A 12,785-nucleotide genomic window follows, 5' to 3' on the forward strand; every position below is an offset into this window, starting at 1 on the left:
GCTTTAACTAAAAGTGTTCTGTTTTAACAATGTCAACATTTTTTTTCTTGTAGGGTATTGTGATCGTTGCCATAAACTCACGATACAACAAAAGTGTGGTAAAGACCCTAAAGAATGATTCAGTGGAGCTTTACGTTTGTGAAGACTTCCTGCGCTACAACATGCATTTTAAGGTGAGGACTTTTATATATGAGGTAGTTTGAACAAGGCAGCAGACGTGGAACATTTCCAGACACGTTCAACAGAAAACATTTAAATCCAGATCAACTATTAGAGTTAGGAAACGTCCGAACATTCTGCAGGAATGTCAAAGTTTTCAGCTCTAACCTCACCTCTCTTTGCATTTCAAAAATAGAAAGACGGAAGACATTCAAAACTGAATGCTATCTGTAAAGGTGAGTGCTGCAGGATCAGATTATTCCACAAACTTTAAATCATTTCATCTTCTAAATCTTGACCTTCCTCCTCTCTTTCAGTCAACTGCACTCATCTGATGACCAAAGATCCCCCTCAAGTAGACGGTGAGTTTTTTGTCAGTGACATGTGGGAACTCCCACAATGCCAAACTGTCCTTACAGGTGGATTTGATGTTTCTGGTAGCAAAAAATGAGCAAACCTGTAAAGTGAAAAGGTTCATGCACATTTTATCTATGGGTATGCTGCGGCCAACAGATTGTAGCAAATACTTGAACAAACATGTGTACCGATGCTTTTTTTTAGCTTCTCAAAATAAATAATCTCTCAGTATCCGAGTCATCCAGGGGAGAATATCTGCAGTTCACATGTGGGCCGAAGCGTGACTAGTGATCTGTAGTGACCCTACCTCAAACCCAGTGCAAGGAGTCTGTTTGTTTAAGTCTGACTGATAGGAATGAGGACATTAGACAGTGTGGGTGTTTGTGGGTGTTACATGTGCACCCCTTTTGCATGCAGTCTGTAAGGAGCAAGTACATCCACCTTACTTACTAGAGTGGAGCATACAGACCCCATTCAAAAGCATCACGGATTCATCATGAGAACGTCTAACTTAAATTATCCTAACAAACACTTCACGTACATTTATACATGCACATTATTGGTACGTTCCATTTTTTTGATGAACCTTAAGATGGTTGGAGGGTAACTTAACCAGTGTTTTAAGTGAACATCAAGAAGTGGCGGTTCTCTCTTTCATGGAAGTTGAAACATAAAATGCAGAGAATCAATAAAAAGTACTTTTTTTTTTTCTATGAGTCATAATACGGAGTAAGAAAGGGGGAGTTTGGGTCAAGTCTATAAATGAATGTAGTCAAACATTGACTGTGTAGCTAAATTAAATGGGTTTACAATCACAACATTGGTTTTCATTTGATTTAATAATACACAAACAGGCAACTAACTGTAACAAAATAACAGTTTTCTGAAATGGAAAAACTAAGTGATGCTGTCATTCAATGAAATGTAAAGTAATTTCTAATGATATTAATGTAAGTGATGCTGATTTCAATGACCACAACTGTTATAGAAATAGAAATCTTTACTTTTTCATCAGTGATTCACTATTTGCAGAGTCATAATATACCCAGATTTCCTTCAGTGAGCACCAGTCACCAGAACAAGAACAGTTAGGACAGCTTTTCAAACACCCAGAGTCAAGATGAGTGAGACCATGGAAACTAATTCAATTTGAGGAAGGAAATTCACTTTTTTTCCATTCACTTTTCCAAAGAATCCAGTAAACCCAATAAATTATATTAATTTTATGAATGAAATGTATGTATTAGGAAGCAGCAGCTAGTTTGTTGTGGGTTCTAATATCAGAAGGGTTGAGTCCAAGTCCCTCCCTCACCTCTACCTGCTTCTACACGCGCTCCTCAAACGTGTTCAACACAGATGGCGCAAAATATTGTCATTATAACAGCAGGTTGACACAACAGTAAGGGTTCCCTTGCACAAATTTAATTAACTTTACATGGAAATGGTCAGTTTTAGTCTAGAAAAACTGCAAAGGAGAAAATAATAAACTTTCTTTTTTCCTTTAATAAAATACTATCCAAGTATTTGAAGGGCAGTTGAGATGGAAGGATTATGACTGCTACATGGGGGGATGATCTGGCGTGGATAAGTGGCGGTACTCTTAAAGAGCTATTTTTCGAAGTGCCAGTACCCATGAGTACCGGCCTTTTAAAGCACTGCAGATAACTCTTGTGAAACTCATAAGTCGACCACACATGCACAACAGGTGCATGAGGACATGAGAAATGGTGGCTGCTGGAACCTGAACAATACCAGTTTGAACAAAGTATCTGAAGTAGAAACATTAAGGTTTAAGTAGTTTCATTCATTGTTGCTTTCTTCTGTTTGTACAGATGGTTTTTCAATAGGGAGAATTGTTGGCATCGTTATTGGAGTCGTCATCTTCCTTGCATTAATTGTCATCGTTGGATTAATCTTCAGGTTTGGGATAAAAAGAATTCTGAATCAGGTAGTTGTTTCAAGTATTGTTTCAGTTTTCATGCTGTGCCCCCTCTCATTGATTCTCTCTTCTAATCACTTCCTATTGATTCTCTCAGTCTGTTCAGATGATTGATCTGATGTTGGAGGATAGAGATCTCTGTTCAACAGTTTTTGTGCATGAATTGTTGGTTCTACAGGTCTGCTGTGGATTCACGTTTCACAACAATTCCAGATCCCAGACCAACGGACTCCAGTCTTCACAGTCTCAGACCCAGAGTGAAGCAGACGCCATCATGGACAACCTTAAAAATGAACAAGTCCCCACAGACGCCTCTCCGTTTCTGTAGGTTATTAAAACAAAACTGAAAACCAGTTTTTATTGCAAAGACACGGGATTGTCACTTTATAGAACAAAAATCAAGAATGAAAATCATTTCTGCAAAAATATGAATCAAAGTTGTTGTTTTTGTAGAGCTCTGAACCTGAATTTACAGAAAATGATTCCACCTGTGAATTTTCCTAATTAACAGAAAGGTTTTAGTGTAAAGTTAAGACAAACTTCCTCTGAGTTTTTAGTTCAGATTTCCTGCTGTCAGAGGTTCCTCAAACCTTTTTCAGAACAGTTGGGGCTTCAGTCCTGAGTTGATGTTGCAGAATCTCTGGAACATTTTGTTTCTGTTCATCTCCTGAACATTTATCTGTTCTGTTTCCTCAGACCTGAAAGAGCAGATCCTGAAGATCCTGAAGATGTCAAGCCGACTCCTCTCTCTGCTTGTAACAGAGAACCAAGAAGTGCCTGAACTCCTGCCTGCAGCTCCTGCACTGCAGTAACTGTCTTCTGTCTGCTCCTTCAGAACGGTGCTTCCACAGATGGATCAGAACTGAGCTCAACACTCCTAACCTCAGGTCTTTAACCAGATGCCAGTGCAATATAGAGTTGATTTTTAAGACTGTTAACACCAAAATCACAAGTGTCATTGTAGCGGGCCTTTAAATCATTGCATCTACTGTTTGAAGTAACTTGTTTGTCGTATTTGAAGTTCAGAACCATCGAGGGATCAAATCTATAGAACATCAATAGGATAAAGCTCCTTTAGCTGTCATCTCACACAGATTGAAGCAGTTTTCTGATAAGCTTAAAGATGTTCTACATCTGTATTGCCACTGTCGCTTGTTTCTTGTCTCTCTACTGTACTCTGTTTACTGCACTTTATTATTTTTTTAATATTTATTTTAATTTAAGTTTCAGTCTTTTTGCAAAAATATAGGAATCTCTGTAAAGCACTTTGAATAGTCACTTTTTCTATGTAAAGGTTCTTCTGTTTGTTTTTTCCAGCGCTCTAATAGAGTGCTATAGTCTGTGCCATTTTTAACTTTTTTATTTTAGGAGTAAAAATGTGAAGGTCATCATTTAGAGACCGGTTTACATCTAGAGGTCTGCAGAGATAAAACCCTTCAGTCACAGTTTCTCATCAACTGCACTTTTTTTAACTGATAAACATGTATATTTTATACATTCTAAAATAAATGTATTTTTTAAAGTTTCTTTTTATGTTCTTGCATAATTTAGCTAAACTGACATAAAGGTTAATTATTCATTACATATTGCCCTTGTAAAAAAAGAAACATAATTATTGGTGATGGAGGGGGTTATTCATGAAATCCGGATTTGTAATAGTCTGAGGGTTTCATTTAGAGTCGGTTCATCTTGGGGTAAAGTTTCAGCAGGAAGTGTTTTTTTTTGCCTCATCTGAAAAACCGGAACAACTGCAGGAACCAAAACAGTCTTGATGGAGCAATAAAGAGTTTATTCAGGAAACTAAAGCACACAAGAGGGCAAAAAAATAAAGAAATTCAGTCACTGATTCTGCAAATTGCTCCACTTAAAAAGACGAGTTTGGTCTGTAATGTTCATCTTCAACTGTGAGAGACAAAATGTAATGAAGAATCCAGGAACTCACTACATATATATATGAGATTTTGAGTCAGAGCTGGAAAACGTTTAAATCTAAGAGCTGCATATGAAAAAACACTGATGATTTTCAAATTTTCGTTATAAAGTGGTTTAATTAAAACCTTTTTCATATATTTGTACAAATATTTTTTTTTATTAACTTCTGACTTAAAAAGAAGCCAGAACTTTTTTTTTTAAGTATTCATGGGTCAGATATTTAAATTTTTTTAACATGTTTATACATTTAATAACAAACCCTTTCTGTCTTCAAATAGCTTTGCTGGTGGTTTTGAGTTAAAAAGACAACTTTCTGCTCTAAATGTAAAAGCAATGTTTCAAACTAAAATCTCAAGGAAAATGAAAACTTCCTTCCAAAAAAATGGACAATAAATCATTGTCCATGTAACGTTAAGAAACGATAGATTGATTGTAGCCTCAGTTTCCTGTTCTTAGCTGACAGGAGTGTCACCCGGTGTGTTGTTGTGCTGCTGTAGTCCACCTACCTCAAGTTTGGTCGAGTTGTGCGTTCAGAGAGGAGATACAGTGAAGATTTGGTTTGAAATTTTTTTAGTTTAGAGCTGCCAGGCAAGAGGTCTAGAGGAAGACCAGAGAGGAGTTTTAAAGATGCAGTGATGAAGACATGAAGGTGGCTGGTGTCAGAGGAAAGGATGCAGAAGGTTAGATGGAGCAAACTCATTGGCTGTGGGGACCCTGAAGGGAAAGCCCAAAAGGAGAACATGATTTAAACACACTTAGGAGAAAAATGAAATTCTCCATGGAAAAGTTATAAACAAAAAAGTAATGTTAATTAAACAAAAAAAGTGCATTAGCACATGAAGATCTTCATGTCCTGCATAGAATCTTCCTCTTTATCCATTTCAAAAGCATTGCTGTTTGACTTGGCGCTTTCTCTGTCTTTTCCTCATACACGGTTCATGTTTTGCTGCTGCGCACACAGAGCACCCCCTCTCTCACGCACGCGCACACACACACTCACCTTCATGAAGTCTGTTCCTGATTGTTTGGGTAGAGACATTCACACCAGTGGCCCTCTGGAGGTCATTCTGTAGGGCACGAGCAGTGCTCGGCCTGTTCCTGATTGTTTGTTCAACTTTACTACACTCTGACTCTATACAATATAAAGTAACGACTATTAAATCAGTCAACTATTTCAATAGTCGATTGGTCATCGATAGGTCGACTAATCGTGGCAGCCCTAAACAGCTCCTTTACTTCTTGAATCTGATCAGAAAAACCCACGCTCAAACTGTTGATTACAAGATTTCCAATCTTTTTTTTTTCTTTTCAGCATTTTATTGACAATATTCATAAGTTTACACATCAGACAATAGAATCATTTTTTATTTACAGTTTACAGTTTTAAAGAAAAAATACCAAGAAAAAAGTTACGAGCTCAACAGATTCAAGGGATCCAACAGCTTCTTGACAGGTCTGGGGTCTGATGAGAATCTCACACTGTAAACTGTTTCTAACTTCAATTAAAAAGAGGCACAACAGAGGGATTATTTTAAGAAAACTAACTTTAGTGGATATGACATTTTGCTAGAATAAATAATGAAATACATAATACTGTTTTTTTTATAGGCGTTTTGGATATTAAACCAAATAAAACATCTTTATACAAAATGTTAAAGTCCCACGTTCGCACTTCTTCTAGTGTGTTCTCTGCTTTCTTTTTCATTTTGCTGTACTTCCTATCTCCTTATGATCCAACCATAGACTGTCTAAACTGACATCTCAAGCGTTGAGGTCCCCCATAGGAAATGCATTACCTTCCACCCTCGCAAAATCAGGCCAGAACGCCACCACTTTCTGGTATGTCTACCGCAATTGAAACCTGTTGACAGTGATGAATCCAAGTCGGTCTGAGTAATGTTTTTAGAGGAAGTACTGTCAACCAATCAGGAGTGAGCTTGTTCCGGCTTGTTCAAAAACCAAATTTACTAAATAAAAAGATTTTGAGACCGCCACAAGAGGGATGCATACCGCCAGAGAACGCACCCTTTCTAATTCTGACTCCAAGTGATTAATTGTTAACATTAATGCTTTAAATCATCCTGAAAGTTTTTTTTTATGTTTTGGATTCTTGCTATGATCTCAATGACAGCAGAGATTCAGACATCTGTTAAGGTTGTGACACGGCGCTCTCATGAGGAAGTGCTTTTTTCAGCCCAACATTGGCTCTTTAATGCTAAAACAAAAACACTGATAAAGTTGAATACACCACGTACTAATAATGCCCATTATGTCTAGAAAATACTAGTAGTCAGTGAGCGTTCTATCCTTTTATTTATCTGGTCTGTAACTTTAAATGGTGGAGAAAAAATAAAGAACAGCCCTGAGGGTTTTTTTTTTTTTCAGAATCCTTTTTTTTTTTGCAGGAGTTTTTCCTCGGGGTCTAAGGGCAGGGATGCTTAGTTTAGTTTAGTTTCAGATATGATTTAGATTTTATCCTTTTAGACAATTACCAGAGTAAAGCCTGTTGAGACTACAGTGTTGTGTAATTTGGATCATATACATAGAATTGAATAAAAAACAAATAAAAACTAAGTAAACAAAGACTTCGCCAGGTAAACGTGAACACAACAGAAACCACAAACAGATCAGTAGTTATCAAACACATAAGTTTTGGATTTTCTGAATCTTCACCCCATCTGTTAGTTCTCCACCCTTCAGAAATGTCTTAAAAGCAGCTTCTGGGTCTTGTTTGTCTTTTGATTTTCTTTTCCTAAAAAACACAGAGTGAAGTCGACGTCAGTGACATTTAGATGTTTTCTGTTTTTTTTTTTGTTTTGTTTTAATCTGTGCTCATATGAAGACAGAGAAGTGATCAAAATCAAATTAGCTTATATTTTTCCTGACAAACATTTCATTTTCAGATCAAAATTGTTTATGAAACAACTTGCAGAATTACATTTGTATTTGTTCTTTGATAGTTGACACTGAACCTTAGTGATCATCATTATTGGGCCTCTGTTGAGCCTGATGAGGAATCAGGTGTCTAACAGAAATTAGGAGATACACTGTTAAAACATTGACAGAATTTACAAAAAAGTGTTTTAAAAGCTTAAGCAGTAGTCTATCAGTAGATGGAGGATCAGAGTTGGGACAGAAAATATGATTACTGTTTGTTTTCTGGAGGACGATCCATGTTTAGATGCTAACATTTTATGAATGAAATGAGCCAATTCCATTTATCCAAACAATGGTAAATATGTGGTCAAAGCAGGATCAGCTTTAAGTGAACGAAAAATGAGATTCTAAATTTTAAGAAGTTTGGAAATTTAAAGTGCACATTGCGAATGTGAAAGAAATGTTGAAATAAAAAGTAGATACATTTGAGATCTGATTTCATTTTAAAAAACTATAAACCTTAAAACTATTTTCAAATAAAAAATAAATGTTTTGTGTAGGCTGCTGCTTGTTTTTTTTTGTTTGTTTTATATTTTGCTCCCTCTTCTTTTATCCTTGAATTTACAGCTTGAATTCAGACTTTTCATTTTTGGTGTTTATCCTAGTTTGGGGCTTTGAGTCTCTTGGCTACCAGGATATGATTAATATTGTGTGATAGAGTAATGACATCATGAAATAAATGGGATTATAAAGAACATATAAAACATGTACCAGAGTGAGAATGGTTATATCAGACAAATAGAATGACTGAGTTATAACTGTTTATTTCTCTATAAAAGTCTATGGGATTTCAGCTTCTTGGTGCCAGAGAGGATTTGGGATGTTGGGGGGGGGGGGCAACTGGACTCTTACTCAGTCCAGTTGGCATTTACAGTAAATGATGACATAGATGCACCAACAACAGACTGTGTTCTTGAATGGAAATCACCATTATACGTCACCATAACCCCTACTATCTTTATTGTCCTGGTAGGCAATAGTCTCAAAGCCCCACCTCCACATTAAATAAGCCTCAACACCTAAAATGAAAAGTCTGAATTAAAACTGTAAACTGAGGACTGAAACAAAGAAGGAGAGCAACAAAAAGGACAACAAGTTGAAAATAAAAAAACAGCAGCTATCACAAATAAATGTAATTTTTCCGTTTGGAAACAGCTTTAGGCTTACAGTTTTTTTATGAATACAAATTTACCTTCTTATCCTCCAAATTTTTAATATTTCTATCAAGTTTACGATGTGTACTTTCAAGTTTGTTTATTTGTTTCAAATTTACAATCTAATGTGTTACTTTAAGCTGATCCTGATCTGACAGTATAGCCATAACTCATCCCGACCTACCTAAAACAATAAACGCTGATGGAGACAACTGCTGGCAAAATGATGATGGAGACAGCTGTGGGGATGGACCAGTGCAGTTGGGTTTCAGCAGGTGTTGGAGCAGTGGTTGGAATTTCAGCTGAAAAAGAACAAAAGGTTGATCCTGACAGAAACATTTAAAATGGAAAGAAATGAAAATCAGAGTCAATAAGGTTTACCTTTGTTGTCTAGTTGATCACAAGCTGCAAACAACAAGAAAAACAAACAGTTGGAGTCAGGAGTATGCTTTTACTAGAACATGTGCACATTTATAACAATCAAGACAGCAAAACTAACAAATAGAGATGCTTTTTTTTACAAAGCAAAGAATAGAAGATTGTCTTCAGAGCTCTAAATAGACATTTTACCCTCAAACCTCCATCAATCACTTCCAACAACAAACAAAAACTCAGGTATTCATTCTTGAAAGCAGCTTAATCCATTCTGGGGTCCCAGTTTGAAATATAGATTAAAAAAAACATCCATGGAAACCAGCAAACTGTTGCTGTTGGGGTTCGGAGCGGGGACTTCAACTCCCAGGCTCCCAAAGGTGGAGGACGTACGTTTCATTTTAACAGTCTTACCCCATACATATTAAGACACCTGCAAACAACCACTCAGTATTACTGTGCACCATTATTTTTTGACTGTTCCATCACCACACAGGTCACAGTATTACCTCTGAAAGCCTCACTAGTCACCACTCTTCTCAATACCTCAACTGCAGTCATTCCAGTCAATCATGCAGAACTGAAAGTTCATCACCCAGCTGTTGACTCACCACATCTGGAGATTCTGATGGCTCTTGATGAATCCTCCATCCGTAGATCTGCACTTTCAGACAGGCTCTGACAAACAGCAAACACCTGCTTGTCTCTGCAGACCACACAAGTGTGGTATGACAAAAGGTTCCAGATATCAGAGCAAAAGGGAAGAGGTTTCTGCAGATCGTCTCGATTCCAGAGCTCCCCTATGTCGGAAAGATCGTTGTACAGCAGTGAGGCATTCAGGGCGGCTGGGTCAGATGAGTTGTAACACGTGAAGTTGTCAGGAATTCTACAATCACAGAGAAAACAAAACAATTCATGTGATCAGTTAAATTTGATTAAAGTCCAGGAAAGAAAACAATCATCAGTAAAAAACTAAGTCTGACATTTTCTTTTCTCCCTTTTCTGCTAAAGAAAGTAAAAACGTAATGAACTTTGATCAATTCATTGACCAATCTCAGTTAAAAACATCATAATAATACCAATAATAATCCAACATATTTGAAAGCACTCTTTATAAAAACTTAAGGACACAGTACTTAGCTAAAACCAAACTAATAAAAAACAAAAAATACACATAGGTAGGTATACACTGAATGTATATGGATGATTATTGCATAAAAAACAAAAAAAAAAAACACAACCCAACATTGTGTGAGATGCCATGACTCAACAAACATGTCTTGAGAGCCTAAAATGTTAGATGTGTTGAAATATTTCAAAGTGCTTGACAGCGATAAAAGATCTGCATTTTGCAGAGGCTGTTGAACTAAATTGTCGCATGGCGGCTCTTCTGCCTAAACCTTCACCACATCTGTGTTAATCAGGCATTTAAGAGCTAAACACCCAGAACAGCATGAGGAACAAGAGAAAGAGGTGGGGCTAAAAGGAAGGCTAGAGGTGTTAGCGGCACTCCTTCTGTGTCCAACATTGTTTGGTTCTAGCTTTGTCCTGTTTTGACGCTCCAGCAGCTCTCCTCATAAATCCAACGATCCACAAAATTCCACATTCCAAAAGTAATGGAGATAAAAAACTTTAATCGACCCTTTTTGTGTGACATCACACATTGCCGGTCTTGTGCAAAGTGACTTCCAGTTTACAAGTTTAGAATGGCAAAGCTGACAGCTGAAGGCTTTTTAAAGCAATTTTATGTAAATAATAAAATGTAACCTAAACAACTGTAACCGAAATGTGTATAATATTTATTTTAAAAATGTTATACCTGGTTGTATTGGTTTTCCCCTCTTAGGTTGTTCACAAATAAAAGCGCTCTGGCGGCAGAATGCAGCAATTGCACCGCAAGACCCTTCTAAACATCCACAGAGCAGAGAGGCTAGATCAGCCCGCTGGCCCTACTGTGGGGGTTTAGAAGGGTCCGGCACCGCCAGCTATCTTTGATCAGCACTCAGGACAGAGCCCCGTGTCAGAGGTGCTGTCAGGGGAACTCCTGCAGTGAGGAAGAGCTCTTTTCTGGAAAATATTATTATTTTTAGAGGGATAAGTATTCTAAAATAAATAAATCTAATTAATAAAAGAAGTTAGTGGGTCAAAAAGCTGTTGGGACTGCTTTAGTGCTGCATCCAATGATTCTCAGATTGATGTTCAGATTTCTTGTGCACATTATTTTGGTTTGACAAAGACACAGTTGTTAATGCTTTGTCTGTTACAATTATAAGATCTCTCAGATGTCAGGATTTGATTCTTTTTTATGTTGAAGCTTATTTACTGTTCTTGACAAATCTGTTCTGGCGCTTGCTGGGATAAGTTGTGTTCCTCTATATATGAGGTTATGCACCAACTCCAGGATAATAATAATCAAAATTTGATTAAAGCTTAGTTTCAAGGCCTAGTCTTAGGAAATGTACTAGCACACTTACTGGAAAAGTTTGAAAACTTATAAACATTTGTTAGATTTGAAAAAGTTGTGTACAATTTATTCTAGTCTATTACTGCAATATTTAAAAAATAAAGAAAAACTCAATATCCTTGTTTTATATTTGGCCACCATTCGGTCAAGTGTTTTAGTTAGAATTCAGCCAAAAATGTTTTCATTGGTGCATCCCTAATTATAAAAACAATATAAATATCATCTATTAAAACAGCTTGAAAGAGTCACGATTTTGTTGTACATACAATTACAATAAAGGAGATTCAGATTCTGATTTCAGCTGATTTGAATGTGTTAGTGATTTAGTTGTAGCTGACAAATAAAAACACAGCAGTTAACCTGAAGGTGAGAGTGAGGGAGATTCTGGATTCAAACCTGAGAGATGAGTCCTTTACTGTGGAGAGGACATGGAAAGATGCAAACAGGAAAAGGATTTTCCAGCACATCTTCAGCTTCCTTCACGCAGAGTTTATGCTCCCAAAATATATTCACCTGTAAAATAAATAAGAGAATTGTACTGTCCGATACAAGAAATTGAGGAATAATATTCTTTCACATGAAATAAACTTAGGAAACAGGAACTGTATTATGCTTGACATAATAACAGTCGATTTTCTCATCAATAATAGTCAATCTATTAAAAGACTTATCTGATCCACGTTTTAGTTGGAGGACTCAAACAACTGTAGACTAATAATCAAATTAAACCAAACTCTACTCATTTATTGTGCTTTAAGCAGCTCAAAGCACTTTACAATTAAAAACAAGACAAGGGAATAGAAATTTTAAATAAAGCCTCTTACAAAATAATAATATATTGCAATAAAATATAATTGGTATTGCATACATTAGGAAATATATTCCAAAATACGAGAACCTTAAAAATATATTTAAAAATACTAAGCAATATATAGCAACCTATTTCTATGTATTCATTCAAATATTTTAAAATAAATTTCAAAGCAAACAAAATTGCGTCATATTATAGCTAATATGTTTACTGAAACGACTCATTCCCACCCATTATCAGGTTAAGTTACAGCAAAGATTGTAGAAAATATTATGAGCCAACACACAGTGGCCATATGAAATAACTAGTATAAATACGTGTTCATCAGATTAGTCATTCATTCATGTAACGTTATCAAGAGACTCTGTTTTAGACTAACTGGAATATTAAGGTTTATCTAGAACAGGGCTGACCAACCCTGATCCTCAATAGCCAGAACTTTCACCTATCGCGAGTTATATTTAGAACGTAACTCCTACAATAATCGAGGGAACACTGAAAAATATGGTAAAAAACACTTCAGGCTAAAATTGCAGAATAATGTTCGATTTTAAGAAAACAAAACAAACCATTTTTTTTTTCTGTTTGCCCTGTCTAACAGCTGAGCCAACAGATGTGGACTGAGAGCTTCTTGTGTTGGGCAGATTTTACGTCACAACA

General features: G+C 36.3%; 2 protein-coding genes across 5 annotated transcripts in view; one reads left to right on the top strand and one right to left on the bottom strand.

The window, feature by feature from the left end:
• Positions 1–53: 53 nt before the first annotated feature.
• On the top strand, positions 54–3,982 carry LOC112136636 (the record flags this gene model as incomplete). Of its 3 annotated transcripts, none has more annotated exon segments than XR_004948667.1 (6): positions 54–173; positions 356–395; positions 477–521; positions 2,349–2,464; positions 2,669–2,779; positions 3,152–3,172. XR_004948667.1 is itself a non-coding variant. In XM_024258476.2 (6 exon segments), coding segments are annotated over 6 exon segments (552 nt in total), but the record flags the coding sequence as incomplete, so codon positions are not given.
• A 2,774-nt stretch (positions 3,983–6,756) lies between these two features.
• Positions 6,757–12,785, bottom strand: part of LOC112136642 — an 8,794-nt gene continuing 2,765 nt past the window's right edge. For both annotated transcript variants that reach the window (XM_024258498.2, XM_024258490.2), the window contains 5 exons: positions 11,711–11,827; positions 9,462–9,736; positions 8,860–8,883; positions 8,663–8,780; positions 6,757–7,139 (listed from right to left, as the gene is read on the bottom strand). In XM_024258498.2, coding sequence (XP_024114266.1) covers positions 7,025–7,139; positions 8,663–8,780; positions 8,860–8,883; positions 9,462–9,736; positions 11,711–11,781 — 603 coding nt within the window. In that variant the 5' untranslated portion in view covers positions 11,782–11,827 and the 3' untranslated portion in view covers positions 6,757–7,024. The remainder of the gene's footprint in view (positions 7,140–8,662; positions 8,781–8,859; positions 8,884–9,461; positions 9,737–11,710; positions 11,828–12,785) is intronic.

This window comes from Oryzias melastigma, linkage group LG11 (assembly GCF_002922805.2).
Source record: "Oryzias melastigma strain HK-1 linkage group LG11, ASM292280v2, whole genome shotgun sequence".
NCBI lineage: Eukaryota > Metazoa > Chordata > Actinopteri > Beloniformes > Adrianichthyidae > Oryzias > Oryzias melastigma.